Below are 16,294 nucleotides of genomic sequence, written 5' to 3' on the forward strand. Positions count from 1 at the left end.
CAGCCGCTGCACCCAACCACCGCACACACTGCTTTGTTACTACCTCACTTCTAATTCTTAAAGAGTAACCATTGTTTTAATTTTTATTTCATAAATCAAGAGTACACATGAAAATAAGCAACTGTGTAATGCATCTTATCAGACAAATCTGCTTCTTTCTCTGCCAGAATGGATCAGTCATTATCAAAGTTCTCAATTGTGGAGGTAAAATCTGTATTCAGTGAAGACTTTCCCATTAGGACTCATTTGTGTTTCCGGTACGTATGGTTATGTTTTCACACGTACCGGAGAGACGGACACACATAGACCCATTAAAATCAATGGGTCTGTGCATGTCTTTGTTTTGACGTGGAACACGCGCGTGTCAGTTTTCTGCTGGCAGCATGGGTGTCACATGGACCGCACACTGATGTGATCCGTGTGACACATACAGGAGAAAAAGCAGGTCACATAAAAATAAAAAAAAAATTATACTTACCTGTCTCCAGCACTGCTGTCTCTGCCTCTGCTGTTCCAGGCCCGCTCATTGCATATTCTCTGCACTCACCGCGGATCCTGAAGTAACAGCAGCGCCGCAGACAGGTAAGTATACAAGTTCATGCTGTCAACCGCATAGCACAGGGACAGCACACGTAGAACACACACACACACACACACAGACATGCACACACACATTCACCATGGACTGTGCAAAACATTTGTGTTTTGCATAGATGTGTGAAGGAGGCCTTACTGAGATAGCAGATGGCGGTTATTACTGATGAGATTCTATGAAGATGCATAAGGAAGAGCCAGGGGGCCGGGCCAGAGGCAGACAGCGGGGCCAGAGGGAGAGCTCTGACCTTTCCTCCCTCTTCTATCTACATAGAGTCTCCTCAGTAACAACTGCTATCTCCTATCTCAGTAGTTGCACCATTTCTACAAAGTAACCTGGGACGGTTTCTGCGGCTGTGAACCCTGCTGTGGGAGGTCCACAAGGTAAAGGTCCCATGGGTAGGTACCTAGGAGAGCGAGAGGCAGAACAGGTCAGCACAAGCAGCAGTCTACAGACCAGGCCCAATTGTGACATAACAGTTTTTGAGGAGATGTTTATCCAAACATGGAGCACTTCACAAAAGGAACAGTAAGCAGGACATGATGGACTTTCCACATGTCTTGTACTTTTTCAGGAACTGCAGACATAGTTTGTTGCTGATAATGACTCAGTCCTCAGGTAGGAAGGATCTAGGTGGAGTAGCCAAATTTCCTGGAATAAAGCCCAGATCAATTGGAGAGATTACAAAGCGTGAATGCTTCAGAGACAGCATGGTCCGGTTCATACAAAATGCAGCCATATGGAAATCACAGCCATGACTTTTTTAGCCCTTCCAGGCATTGATTTAACAAAAAAATGCACCAATGCAACATGCTTTTATGATGTGCTTTTCTGCCACAAAGGGCGTTTTTTTTGGTACAGAAAATTTCTGCACCTGATCTGCAATGTGTGCACATACCCTAAAGAAAGAAAAAATTAAAATCACTGTTTGTAAGGCCTAAGATTTCTAGTTAAAAGAAAAAGGTTTTGGTACCGTGTTAGCCAGTTGAAAAATGATTGATTGCTCTCAGTGAGAGAAACAAAATTAAAAGTTTGAAGTTGTGATACCTTTTAATGGCTAACTAAAATAAAATATGTTATAAAGCAAGCTTTCGAGACATCTCAGGTCTCTTCCTCAGGCATGGTATGACAAAATATCTGAAGAAACACAAATATATACACAAAACAGGGCAGAGCGATGCATAGTAAAACAAATGTCCTTTTACTATGCATCGCTCTGCCCTGTTTTGTGTATATATTTGTGTTTCTTCAGATATTTTGTCATACCATGCTTGAGGAAGAGACCTGAGATGTCTCGAAAGCTTGCTTTATAACATCATATTTTATTTTAGTTAGCCATTAAAAGGTATCACAACTACAAAATTTTAATTTTGTTTCTCTCACAGAGCAATCAATCATTTTAAGGCCTAAGACACACGGCATGTAAATCGGAGCGAGTGGAATGCGATAAAACATAACATTCCACTCAGATCAATATTAGCCTGTGTGTCAGCGCACATGAGCGATTATTTTCTCAGCCCTAATCAGACCGAGAAAACAATCGCAACATGCTGCTACTGTAATGCGATCCTGGCTTCTCTCGCACCCATTCAAGTCTATGGGTGCGAGAGAAAAATCGCACTGCACTCGCAGTATACCGGTGTACCGCGAGTGCAGGGCAAGAATGGCAATAGCCGGCAACGGAGGAGAGAGGGAGATAAATCCCTCCCTCCCCTCTGAGGCACCGGCCCGCCCCTCCTCAGTGGCAGCCCTCCCCTCCTCAGTGCCGGCCCTGCCCCCGCAGCTAAGGTCCGATCGCATGATCGGACCTCCGTCGCAGTGACACTCACATGGCACTTGGCTCCTGCTGTGCTGCCAGCGTGAGCCAAGTGTCATGCGAGGATCGCATTAGTCCCCGTGTGGCCCCGGCCTGACATTCTCTCTAAAGCAAAAAAAACACATCACAGTATTCCTGAGAGGTTTCTGCTGGAAGCATGTATTTAAAGGGAACCAGTCATCAGATTTGTCCCCTTTAAGCTGCGGCCACCATCACTGAGCTCCTATATACAGAATTCCAGAACACTGTATATAAGAGTCCAGGCCGTGAAGTAGAACATAAAAAACATCTTTATTATACTCACCTAGGAGGCGGTCGATTGCAATGGACGACGCTGGTGTCAATGGGGCGCCTCCTCTCTTCCACCACCGTCCTCCTTTGTCTTACACACAGAGTCAGCCATTGCGCATTTCTTTCTGCCCTGCGGAGGGTATATCAAAGTATTGTAGTGCGCATGGGTGAGCGTTCTTTGACCTTCCCCTGTGCATTCACATCATAGTACTTTGCAGTGCCCTCAGCAGGGAAGATCAAAGTGCTCCTGCGCAGGAGTGCAATGCAGGCCTCTGTGTGGATGACGTGGGATGAAGGAGGACAGCGATGGACGGAAGAGAAGTGGTGCCGGACCGAGACCAGCGACACCCATCAGACCACCCTGCAGGTGAGTGTAATAAAAGATGGTTTTTACGTTATACAGAGCGGCCTGGGCTCTTATATACAATATTCTAAAATGTGGTATACAAGGGCTGACGGGTGGTGGCTGCAGCTTATAGGGCACAAATCTGGTGACCGCTTCTATTTAAGAACAATTCCACAATACTTCCAATGGACAAAAACAAACTGTGAACAAATCTATACATCTGTCTCAGTTTTCAATATTTTCACATGTACAGCACAGATCTGGGTCCTGCGACACGTCTGCAGGGAATATGATATTTACTACAACCGTTTAAATGCCTGAAGCGATTCCAGACAAAGATAATTCCTTGTAGGCACAAAGAAAAGAAAAAACAACTTCACAAGTAAAAATATTATCACCACATTCATTACGTAGTACTTATCACTACTGATGTCAGGTAGAAAAAACTACAAAACAACCCCATAAAAAACAGATGGAAGAATGACATTTTATTCATGTGGTCGTTTCTCCACAATAAAATAAATACAGGGTGGTCCAAAAGTAGGTGGACAGTATGTGTAATGGGGTTATCAAACATGGTGTAAAGTGAAACTGACTCAGTTGCCATTAGCAACCAATCAGATTCCACTTTTCATTCTTCATAGACTCTTTGGAAAATGAAAGGTGGAATCTGATTGGTTGCTAAGGGCAACTGAGTCAGTTTCACTTTACACCATGTTTGATAACCCTATTACACATACTGTCCTACTTTTGGGCCAGCCTGTATAATATCAGGCGCCAATTACTGGTCCCATCTAAGGTGACCTGTTCATTCCAGGTTGTGCAGCATATTCATGAGTCCAGTATAACCCCACCCCCACCACTGAGTGTGTGTAGGCAGAAAGCAGCCAGTGTACACAAAGCAGCCAATCAGTGGTGGGGGCGGGGTTACACGGAGCTCATGAATATGCTTGACTTCCTTGCAGTAAGTTTACTAGTCCTTATATTTCCTGCTGGTAAAACTACGATTTTGTCAAAACTATACTAATCAGCCCAGTAAGTGATACATCACAGGAATGAGGGTCTCTGTACCTACAGCATGCTGTCCTTACTTTCACACTACGTTTAACATGCGTCCTGAATGTTTTTTTAACGCAAAAACGGATCCAGTACAAATGAGTTTTCATTTCAATGGACTGGCGTCAACATGCGTTCACATGCGGTACTGTCAGGATCCAGCGACTTGCAGTATTTTAACTTTTTTCAAAAACGCCACTTGTAGCGTTTTTGAGCTGCGTCCAAATACTGTATGTCACCGGATCCTGACTGTACCGCAACGCAACCGCATATGAATGGTGGTATGCTGATAGAAACGATCCTGTTTGCTCTACTGAGCATGCCCAGAAACCAGCCTGGCGTGATCACATAGAGTCTCTCTCAGCGGCGTGTGCATTTGCAGGCTGTCCGGTAGAGTTCCACTGACTCCCAATCACATGACTCCAATGCCCGCCCATAAACTGCAAGTGAAAGGATCCTGTAAAATAACACTTGCATTTGCATGCGTACAACAGGATCCAGTCATATGCGGTTTGCGTTTTTTGACGTCCGTCAAAAGCATGTTAAAAAAAAACGCAGTGTGAAAGTTAGGTGGTAAAATCTGATGACAGATTCCCTATAACATTTTGACTACTACTGCATCTACTACAAAAAAACGGAATTCTATGAAATCTGTACCAAGTAAGTGACACATCGCTGAAATCTGGGTCTCTGTCTCTACATTATGCTGCTCTCAGATGACGTAGTAAAAACCTGGTAACAGATTCACTTTAAACCCTGTATATTCCCTGCCCCACCCCTGATTCACAGCTTCCAATGTACACTGTGAAGTGTCGGCAAGTTGCCAATCAGTGATGCAGATGGGGTTATACTGATTAGCCTGCATATGAGAACTAGTCAGGCAGTGATAATTCAGTGCTGATAAAACACTGATTGTATTGAAACTACAGCACAGAGCCTAATAAATAAGACATCGCTGTAATCTAGCTCTTTGGCTCTATATTATGCTGCTACCAAATTAAATGGCAAAACACCTCCAAATTCGCTTTAACCCATTACTTGCCAAATTAGAATTTTTCAAAAATTTTTTATTAAATGACAGATTTTTAATTAAATAAAAAATTAAAAATTAAAATGAAATTTAAGAAAAATTAATGAATTTAATGTATAAATTAGATGAATTAATGATTAATTTAATGAACTTTAAGCAAAAGATTAGGCGTCCCAAAAAAAGGACAATGGTAGATAATAGGTTAAACAAGGATGTTTCTGTAATTTACTACAATTTGAGGTTTGTGTATTACATATCATGCAGTACGGCGCTGTCCTAAGGAGAAGAATTTGTTGACTCGGTGGCAGAACATAAGAAATAAGAGTCAAGGTACAAAGCCAGGAACAAGTATAAATAGTTTACTTAGTCTATACTGTAATTCAATAAAACAAATGTCACCAATTAATACTGAGAACAACAATGCCATCAAGAACTTCCCTTCCACAATTATAGCCATCATTAGTCTGTAATTGCCATTGATGATCGCATTGCATGACAAGCAAAATGAGCAGAAGGCTTTGTGAAAATAAAAATAAGATCTGAATAAAATATCGGATTTTGTGTAGGAAATGCAGCACAAATTCATGGCGTGTTTGGTACAGATTGTTAAAGGAAAGTTCTACAATAGTTCCATTCACCTGAAACAACCCTACTCAGAAGAAATTATTTTCAGATTCATTATTAGGGCTGTGTTCACACGCAGCATTCGTGCTGCAATTTCTTTCTGGAAGGGAGGGATTACAAGTGTGCTTCTTGTCAAGAACTTATGTTTAATAAAGTTAGCTTTATTCAAAATGTAGTAAAACTTGTTTGTTGCATCATCTTTGCACGCATTGCTTTTTCTGAGTGAAAAAACGCTGCCAAAATTTTAAAGAATGGGCACGATGCAGATTCTACTGATACTTCAGTTCTCAAATTCAAAGAAGAGAAAAAAAAGCGTGTTCATGAGATTTCTAAAATCTCAGGTTTTGCTGGTAATATAAAAACACAGCATATTTACATAAAAAAGGCTCAAAAACACTGTATGCAAAACCACCCAAGACTGGATTTACATCTGTGTCATGGTCCAGGCTCAGACAGTGACGCATGGAGCGGCCGCCGATCTCCTGACCCGAACTCAGCACCTTCTAGGCAGAGACCGTGATGCTCAGAGTGGCTGCAGATCTCCTGACCTGAACTCTACAGCTTCCAGGCATGGACCGTGATGCAGGGGGCGGCCGAAGGTCTCCTGACCTAAACTCAGCAGCTTCCAGGCATGGACCGTGATGAGCAAAGTGATCGAAAATCAACTGATCTGAACTTGGCACCCTTGAAGCACTGACCGTGATGCATGGAGCCTCCACAAATCTCCTGACCTGAAGTCGGCAGCCTCAAAGCACAGACCATGATGCAGGGGGCAGCCGAAGGTCTCCTGACCCAAACTCGGCAGCTTCCAGACATGGACCATGATGAACGGAGCGGTCGCAGTTCTTCTGACCCTGACTCGGCATCCTCCAAGCACGGACCGTGATGGGCAGAGGTCAGTCAACGGCCTTTTGACCTAAACTCGGCAGCTTCCGTGGACAAACCATGATGCGCAAAGTGACCAAAGATCAACTTACCTGAACTTGGCAACCTACAAGCACAGACCATGATGCACGAAGCGGCCACAAGTTCCCTGACCTGAACACGGCAGCCTCCGAGCACAGACCCATGCAGCCAAACGCTGGAGTCATAGTATGGTCTTTGTGTGGACCATGACATACAGATGTGTGAATCTAGCCTTGGAGTCTATGCACACAGCATCACATAGACACCGGTGTACCCACAAAGCATCTTTTCTGAAGCCGATGTCTTTTAATAAATAAAATAGGGGCCTCCATGTAGAAATCCCCATAAGAATGGACCCGTTTCATTTAACTGCTTCATGGCTTTTGAAGCCTGAGGTGTTAAAAGAAGTGACAAAAGATGGAACATGTGGACATCAAGTAGCTTTGATATTGCTGTGTATATTATTATTTATTGTTATAGCGCCATTTTTTCCATGGCGCTTTACATGTGAAAGGGGTACACAAAATGGAGACAAGTACAATAATCATAAACAATACAAGGTACAGACAGGTACAGGAGGACGGAGGTCCCTGCCCGCGAGGGTCACAGTCTACCAGCGATAGGTGAGGATACAGTAGGTGAGGGTAGGGCTGGTCGTGCGGCGCTGTATCAGCCTTAGGGTTACGGCAGGTTGTAGGCTTGTCAGAAGAGGTGGGTCTTCAGGTTCCTTTTGAAGCTTGTCAAGGTAGGCGAGAGTCTGATATACTGGGGTAGAGCATTCCAGAGTATGGGGAGGCATGGGAGAAATATTGGATGTGATGGTGGAAAGAGGAGATGAGAGAGGAGTAGAGAAGGAGATCTTGTGAGGACAGAAGGTTACGTGCAGGTAAGTACCGGGAGACTAGGTCACAGATGTAGGGAGGAGACAGGCTGTGGATGGCTTTGTATGTCATGGTTAGGGTTTTGAACTAGAGTCGTTGGGCAATGGGAAGCCATTGAAGGGATTGGCAGAGAGGAGAGGTTGGGGAGTAGCGGGGGGACAGGTGGATTAGTCGGCAACATAGTTTAGAATAGATTGTAGGGGTGCGAGACTGATAGAAGGGAGGCCGCAGAGCAGGAGGTTGCAATAATCCAGGCAGGAGATAATAAGGGCATACACTAGGGTTTTTGCAGCTTCTTGGGAAAGGAATCCCGCACCCGCCGGCTATGCGGAAGGAAGGAGGTGGGCGGGATGTTTACGTCCCGCTCATCTCCGCCCCTACACTTCTGTTGGCCGGCCGCTGTGTGACGTCACTGTGACGGCGGAACGAACCGCCCCCTTCAGGAAGAGGATGTTCGCCGCCCACAGCGAGGTCGCTCAGCAGGTAAGTACGTGTGACAGGGGGTTTAACGACTTTGTGCGACAGGGGCAGCAATTTACCCGTGACACACAAAGGACGGGTACGATTGCTTGTGCGATCGCACGATAGATCGTACCGTGTGACGCCCGCATAGGAGTTGTCCCAGGCCAAAGGTGTAGATGGAGAACAGCAGGGGTCCTAGAACTGAACCTTGGGGGACCCCGACAGATAGGGGGCGAGATGAGGAAGTGGTGTGAGAGTGGGAGACGCTGAAAGTTCGGTCGGCTTTAGAATGAGGAGATCCAGGATATGTTCATTCCTACAGAAAATTTTATCTTACTTTTTCAAGTGAGATCCAGGAGGAATCTCTCTGAAAAAAGGCGTTATGTGCACATGCAACAGACGTTTAATGCATCACTCCAGCATTTTGGTTTGGTTTTATCTCACCACCCGTGTGGAATCGCCAATGTAACTGCCTTACCACTAGTAGTAATATGATGAATGCCATAATTATTTAATCAGGGTAATTTTCCTTTGTAGAAGGTTATGTGCATTTTGTGACATAAAATTCTGTTTATTTGCAGAAAATGTAATAATTTGTAAGTACTGATTCTCGGAGTAAAATCCCCTCATTGTGTGTGCCAGTGCCAAAGTGTAGTCCTGTAAGCCTTGTAATATGGCTTCAGAAAGATAATACGCTGCGTTTTACAGCCACACACTGGAGACCTGCAGCCTAAATTACCCAGCGCTGCAGACTCTACATCCGCATTATGTCACTTAATGCTGTGGATATTCAGCACAACGCGCAATGAGTAGAGTCAGCAGTATATATCCGCACAAATAAATGTAGATATTGCCTCTCCAAGTGTGCTGTACAATGGCCAGGGTGAACGTATCCAAGGTGTCCCGGATTCACTTGAGGAACTTGAATATGCACATTAGTTCACAAAGGCTAAAATAAATTCCTTCTTTCATGTCCAGCAATCAGCGTGAGGCACAGCCGATGTGATGACGTCAGTGCACCGGAGACCGGAGCAGAGCGCCGGGGAACGAGAGCGAGGTGAATACATGGCATTTTTGTTTTGTTTTTTTTTATTTCTTTCATGTGTATAGGATATTTGCATGTACGTAAGAGGCCCTGTGTGTGGGCTCGTGCTGTATACGAGGGCGCCCATGTGTGGGCTCGTGCTGTATACGAGGGCGCCCATGTGTGGGCTCGTGCTGTATACGAGGGCGCCCATGTGTGGGCTCGTGCTGTATACGAGGGCGCCCATGTGTGGGCTCGTGCTGTATATAGGAGACTGTATGGGGGCTCCTACTGTATACTGTGTGTGCTCATACTGTACAGTCTATATAAGAATGTCAGCATACTTAAATCTGCTCAATCTTAAAGGAAACATTTAATATTGATATAAAATAATTATAATTAAAATGTTAATATTATGCAAAATTTAAGCCTATTGGTTCGGTCCTGCACACCAGTCAGGGTCTCTCATGGGGCCCCTTGGGAAAATTAATTGCCCGCCCCTGGTTTAGGGTCACATGATAGTATAAAAAAAAAATCAGTCCAGTGTTCCAGAATAGAGAGATTATTTTTTTTTTCTGAATTGTTATCCGTATGCAATGTGCTTGTTTTTTCAGTATCAGTTATTGGTCATGTACAGGACCATTTACAGTTTCCCATTTAACAGATTTTGTAATGTCGTGTCCATAAAAATCAGATGCTATATTATAACATCCGATTTTTTTTTTCTTGCACCATAAACTTGAATGTGGTGGAAATATATTTTTCTGAAATGTTGAATACGCAATTTAGTTCTTTCGCATGAGATTTTGGTTTTTTGCACATCCATAGACTTGAACAGGTTCATTTCATCCACAATGCAGAAGAATCTGGTGCGTGCTACGATTTTTTTTTTTTTTTTTTTACACAGACATTCGGTCAATAATAATAAAAAAAAAAAAAAAGTTAATCTAAACTGCCTTACTGAGTAATATTGGCCCGAGTGCTGTTTTTTTTTCATGGACTGTAATTGGACCAAAAATACACTTGTGTGAACGTAGCCTAAAAAAGTGTGACGGTACCTTAATTCTTGGCAGATAAACTTCAACAAGGGCATAACATACAATGCCACACTGCAAAGCCTACTATCAGGTATGACGAGTACAGAGATTGCCCCTCCTTCATCAAGAACAGCCGGGGCCATGCACAGCTGCCGGACTATTTCTAGAAGTCAAAATAACAGCGGAGGCCCACACAGGCCTGACTGCATACCACTACCATGCCCTGTGCCAGTGTAGGAAGTGAGCAAAATGCAAGCAACAAAGAAGCGTGCCAGCCTGTCCATTGTATAACGCACACAAACAGATTACACAACAAAAGGCAGCGAAATGCTGGAGCGCAAAAGGCAAATCTCCCCCTGCCCCTACAACTATATATGTCAATAAGAAACAGATCTAAGGTATACGTCGTGAAGCGGGCAGCAGCTGGGAGCCAGCGCAGTCAGTATCTGTGTTTGCATACTTGCCGGACACACCTTCATTTCTTCAGTTGATAAGAAGCGAACAGGATATCTCTAAAATTTAATGCAGGGCGATTATAGAACTGGAGAAATACGTGATAAGAGCACAAACATCTGATATAATAATTATCATGAATACCGCTCTTTCACAAGTCTTTGTCTATTAATAAACTGGGATGTCAATCTCTCCGGGGAGCATGTACATGGCACGGTAATCTCTCCGGAGAGCATGTACATGGCACTGTAATCTCTCCGGAGAGCATGTACATGGCACTGTAATCTCTCCGGAGAGCATGTACATGGCACTGTAATCTCTCCGGAGAGCATGTACATGGCACTGTAATCTCTCCGGAGAGCATGTACATGGCACTGTAATCTCTCCGGAGAGCATGTACATGGCACTGTAATCTCTCCGGAGAGCATGTACATGGCACTGTAATCTCTCCGGAGAGCATGTACATGGCACTGTAATCTCTCCGGAGAGCATGTACATGGCACTGTAATCTCTCCGGAGAGCATGTACATGGCACTGTAATCTCTCCGGAGAGCATGTACATGGCACTGTAATCTCTCCGGAGAGCATGTGCATGGCACTGTAATCTCTCCGGAGAGCATGTACATGGCACTGTAATCTCTCCGGAGAGCATGTACATGGCACTGTAATCTCTCCGGAGAGCATGTACATGGCACTGTAATCTCTCCGGAGAGCATGTACATGGCACTGTAATCTCTCCGGAGAGCATGTACATGGCACGGTAATCTCTCCGGAGAGCATGTACATGGCACGGTAATCTCTCCGGAGAGCATGTGCATGGCACGGTAATCTCTCCGGGGAGCATGTGCATGGCACGGTAATCTCTCCGGAGAGCATGTACATGGCACGGTAATCTCTCCGGAGAGCATGTACATGGCACGGTAATCTCTCCGGAGAGCATGTACATGGCACGGTAATCTCTCCGGAGAGCATGTACATGGCACGGTAATCTCTCCGGAGAGCATCTGCATGGCACGGTAATCTCTCCGGAGAGCATGTGCATGGCACGGTAATCTCTCCGGGGAGCATGTGCATGGCACGGTAATCTCTCCGGGGAGCATGTGCATGGCACGGTAATCTCTCCGGGGAGCATGTGCATGGCACGGTAATCTCTCCGGGGAGCATGTGCATGGCACGGTAATCTCTCCGGAGAGCATGTGCATGGCACGGTAATCTCTCCGGGGAGCATGTGCATGGCACGGTAATCTCTCCGGGGAGCATGTGCATGGCACGGTAATCTCTCCGGGGAGCATGTGCATGGCACGGTAATCTCTCCGGGGAGCATGTGCATGGCACGGTAATCTCTCCGGGGAGCATGTGCATGGCACGGTAATCTCTCCGGGGAGCATGTGCATGGCACGGTAATCTCTCCGGGGAGCATGTGCATGGCACGGTAATCTCTCCGGGGAGCATGTGCATGGCACGGTAATCTCTCCGGGGAGCATGTGCATGGCACGGTAATCTCTCCGGGGAGCATGTGCATGGCACGGTAATCTCTCCGGGGAGCATGTGCATGGCACGGTAATCTCTCCGGGGAGCATTTGCATGGCACAGTAATCTCTCCGGGAAGCATATGTATAGCATGGCAATCTCCACGGCACGTCAGCAAGTACATGGCTCAGTAATCTCTCCAGGAAGCATGTGCATAGCATGGCAATCTCTTGGGGCAGGGCAGCATGTGCATGGCAATCTCTCCGGGAAGGATGAACATAGCATGTCAATCTAACAGGCAATATTTACATGGCATTTCTATCCCTCAGGGCAGGGCAGCAAGTTAATGGTACAGTAATCTCTTTGGGAAGCATGTGCATGGTATGGCAATCTCCCGGGCAAGGCAGCATGTACATGGAATGTCAATCTCTCAGGGAAGCATGTACATGGACCAGTATTCTCTCCGGGAAGCACGTGCATGGTACGGCAATCTCTTTAGGCAGGGCAGCATGTACATGGCATGTCAATCTCTCAGGGCCGAGCAGCATGTACATGGCATGTCAATCTCTCAGGGCCGAGCAGCATGTACATGGCATGTCAATCTCTTGGGACAGTATATACACGACATGGTAATCTCCCCGGAAAGCATGTGCATGGAATGTCAATCTCTTGCAGCAGGACAGTATGTGCATGGCCATCTCTCGGGGCAGGGCTGAAAAAGTGCTGCCCTAGGCACTGAGGGTGGCATACATTAATGCAGCGACATACTAATGTATAATATGAAAAAAACACAACAAAGCGCACCTTAGGAAAGTTTTGCACACGTGACTGGGACATGAACATCATTTTTTGGTTTAAAGACGGGGATGGCTGATCATTTTACCATATTAAGAGCAGCTAACGAACCTTTCCTTTACACCTCACTCAGACGTTTGTGTTGCACATATGTGGTCTATCCATATTTTTCACATATACCACACATACCCACTCTATGGCTAGTTTCACACTAGCGTTGTGCGGCATCCGTCGCATTGCGTTGTGTGACGGATGTAACGGATGCGTTGCATATAGTGGCACAACTGATGCGATGGATGCTGCAAAACAATGGAATCCGTTGTAGCTTTTTTTCAACAATTACTCAACTGAGCATGTGCAGTTGTGTAAAAACGGATGCGTCACAGGAATCAAATGACGGATTCCGACACCATAGGCTTCCATTATAAAAACGACGGATGCCGACGGAATCCAGCACATTGCGCTTTTTGACGCTCTGGGAAGTGCAGAAAAACGCTACATGCTGCGTTCTTTCCGCCCGGCAGATGCAACGCAGCGTCGGCCGGCAGATGCAACACAGGCCCATCAGTCGCAATGCGTCGTCCATACAAATCTATGGGAAGTAGCGGAATCCGTTAACGGATTCCGCTGTTTTCCAAAACGGCGGATTGCGACTGAAGGAGAAAAACGTAAGTGTGAAACTAGCCTAATCTTGTCTGTTTTTTCCTAGCTAGACAGGCAAAGTGTCAATACAAGTCTACGAGTGAGTGAACAACACACGGAGGAAGGGTATCTATGAGCCGTCCGTGTGCTGTACGGATTTAACATTGCAAAGGATAGGAGAAGCTGTCATTTATTTATCCATCCATGAAAAACACTGATGGGAAAAGCGGACCATACACAGATCCAAAACACTGATGACACCAATGCTATTTGTGAAAGACAATGAGGTCTGATTGAGGCTTTCTCCTTATCACAGAACACTGCCTAAGCGCAAATTCACACTGCACTACAGTACACGGATCACGTATGTATTATGGATTTTTTCCTGATTATCTGGGGGGGGGGGGGATGGGGTTAACAGGAGTCCATAGAAAACGGATCCATTAACTTATTTATCCATCCGTTTTCTTGCGTTTGTAAAGGATCCATTTTTTTCTTACTGGATCAATTTTAAAAGGAAAATAAATAGCAATCAGTTAACAGATCCGTTTTCCATAGACGCTAATGTTAAAAAAAAAACCCAAAAAAACAAACAGTTAATGCAAAAATCAATTTTTTCAAAAGGGTCAAAAAGGTTTTTTGCACATTTTGTTGCCAACTAATTGCTGCTGGATCCATTCATTACTGAACATGTGAACATGGCATTATATGCTCTAAGTTTCTAAGTTGTTTGTTTTTCCAAGATTTATCCCATTTTTGTTTACTATGTTATACTGTACTTATAAATGATAAGAAATTGATCTAATCCACAAGTGAGCCATGCAGCCCGAGAACAGCGGGATTATATACAGCCCACCGACGACTACGGGCGATGAACAGTCACTATGAATCCATTACATGGGGTGAAGTAAATAAAGAGCAGATGACAGATCTGCTAATAAAAGCCAATAAGGAGACTCGAAAACAGTATCAGTGCTGTGCCCAGCACCATCACACGCCTGGAGGGGGGCTCAGCCCCGGGGAGCCGCCACACGCCTGGAGGGGGGCTCAGCCCCGGGGAGCCGCCACACGCCTGGAGGGGGGCTCAGCCCCGGGGAGCCGCCACACGCCTGGAGGGGGGCTCAGCCCCGGGGAGCCGCCACACGCCTGGAGGGGGGCTCAGCCCCGGGGAGCCGCCACACGCCTGGAGGGGGGCTCAGCCCCGGGGAGCCGCCACACGCCTGGAGGGGGGCTCAGCCCCGGGGAGCCGCCACACGCCTGGAGGGGGGCTCAGCCCCGGGGAGCCGCCACACGCCTGGAGGGGGGCTCAGCCCCGGGGAGCCGCCACACGCCTGGAGGGGGGCTCAGCCCCGGGGAGCCGCCACACGCCTGGAGGGGGGCTCAGCCCCGGGGAGCCGCCACACGCCTGGAGGGGGGCTCAGCCCCGGGGAGCCGCCACACGCCTGGAGGGGGGCTCAGCCCCGGGGAGCCGCCACACGCCTGGAGGGGGGCTCAGCCCCGGGGAGCCGCCACACGCCTGGAGGGGGGCTCAGCCCCGGGGAGCCGCCACACGCCTGGAGGGGGGCTCAGCCCCGGGGAGCCGCCACACGCCTGGAGGGGGGCTCAGCCCCGGGGAGCCGCCACACGCCTGGAGGGGGGCTCAGCCCCGGGGAGCCGCCACACGCCTGGAGGGGGGCTCAGCCCCGGGGAGCCGCCACACGCCTGGAGGGGGGCTCAGCCCCGGGGAGCCGCCACACGCCTGGAGGGGGGCTCAGCCCCGGGGAGCCGCCACACGCCTGGAGGGGGGCTCAGCCCCGGGGAGCCGCCACACGCCTGGAGGGGGGCTCAGCCCCGGGGAGCCGCCACACGCCTGGAGGGGGGCTCAGCCCCGGGGAGCCGCCACACGCCTGGAGGGGGGCTCAGCCCCGGGGAGCCGCCACACGCCTGGAGGGGGGCTCAGCCCCGGGGAGCCGCCACACAGTTACATCTGACCTAGATTCTCAGTATAAAACATACTGCCTTTACTAACGTAAATAACAAATTTCTAAGCTTTTTCATATAAAACAGCAACAAAATAAAATAAAATTTAAGACAATTCTTACGCCCCAATACTCCTGTGACACTGGTGGTGATCTGTGGGACATAATGAAGCTTTTTGTGCCCCCACTTGAGGATCACAGGGCAGATTTAGGTGTTTTTTAGGATTCCTCCACTATGGAGGGGGGGGCTGCAAATTTGGGCTTTCTCATAGAAACAAGTCACATTGCTGCTTACCTGTCTGACACTAAAGTAACAACTACACCCAAATATGCCCCCAGTACAGCCTGTACACATTACCCCGCAGGGCCTGCTGAGCAGGTGTGCTGGGACCTGTAGTACCCCACACTAGTCATACATTGTGCATACGTCTACATCTCACAGGAGCAGGCTGCCTCACACCGAGGAGACTCATTCAGCCAGACTATCACAAGCTGAGGTAAAAGGTGGCTGCTCACCATGGCTCCCGGCACCCGGCCGCTGCGCCCCCAGTTCCCCGGCATCTCACCTGAGCACAGGTCACTCTGAGGCTCCGCCGGCCGGAGACCACAACTCTTTCTCTCTCTGGGACAGTCCCGGCCTCTCAGTTACTGAGCATGCGCAGTGTGCGTGCATTCCCAAATGGGCGAGGCGTGGCCTCTGGTAGCTCCTCCCACCCTGACCCCGCGATAACCAGTGACTGCGTGTATAACACCCACTGCTGCCCCCCACACTGTGCTCTGCGCCTGGCGTCCTGCGTGCTCTGCCCTGCGCGGTGCCTGCTGTAGGGTCTACATATACATTACATAGCCTGGCACTGCTGTGTGTGTGGAGGTGCAGTAGTGCCGGTCAGCTGCCCAAAGTTTTGCAG

At 47.5% G+C, this 16,294-nt stretch overlaps 1 protein-coding gene across 4 annotated transcripts in view; it reads right to left on the minus strand.

Annotated features, from left to right (window-relative positions):
* MYO1C (myosin IC) overlaps positions 1-16,035 on the minus strand; it is a 207,211-nt gene extending 191,176 nt beyond the window's left edge. Inside the window, exon 1 of one of the 4 annotated variants that reach the window (XM_075335325.1) lies at positions 15,953-16,035. Coding sequence is in view for 1 of the 4 variants with exons in the window: in XM_075335321.1 (XP_075191436.1) it covers positions 15,903-15,947 (45 nt within the window). In the remaining 3 variants the exon portion in view is untranslated. Of the gene's footprint in view, positions 1-15,902 lie in introns of all 4 variants that reach the window. The other 3 variants (XM_075335323.1, XM_075335321.1, XM_075335324.1) reach the window with 3 other exon arrangements.
* Positions 16,036-16,294: the final 259 nt, after the last annotated feature.

This window comes from Anomaloglossus baeobatrachus, chromosome 2 (assembly GCF_048569485.1).
Source record: "Anomaloglossus baeobatrachus isolate aAnoBae1 chromosome 2, aAnoBae1.hap1, whole genome shotgun sequence".
Classification (NCBI taxonomy): Eukaryota; Metazoa; Chordata; class Amphibia; order Anura; family Aromobatidae; genus Anomaloglossus; species Anomaloglossus baeobatrachus.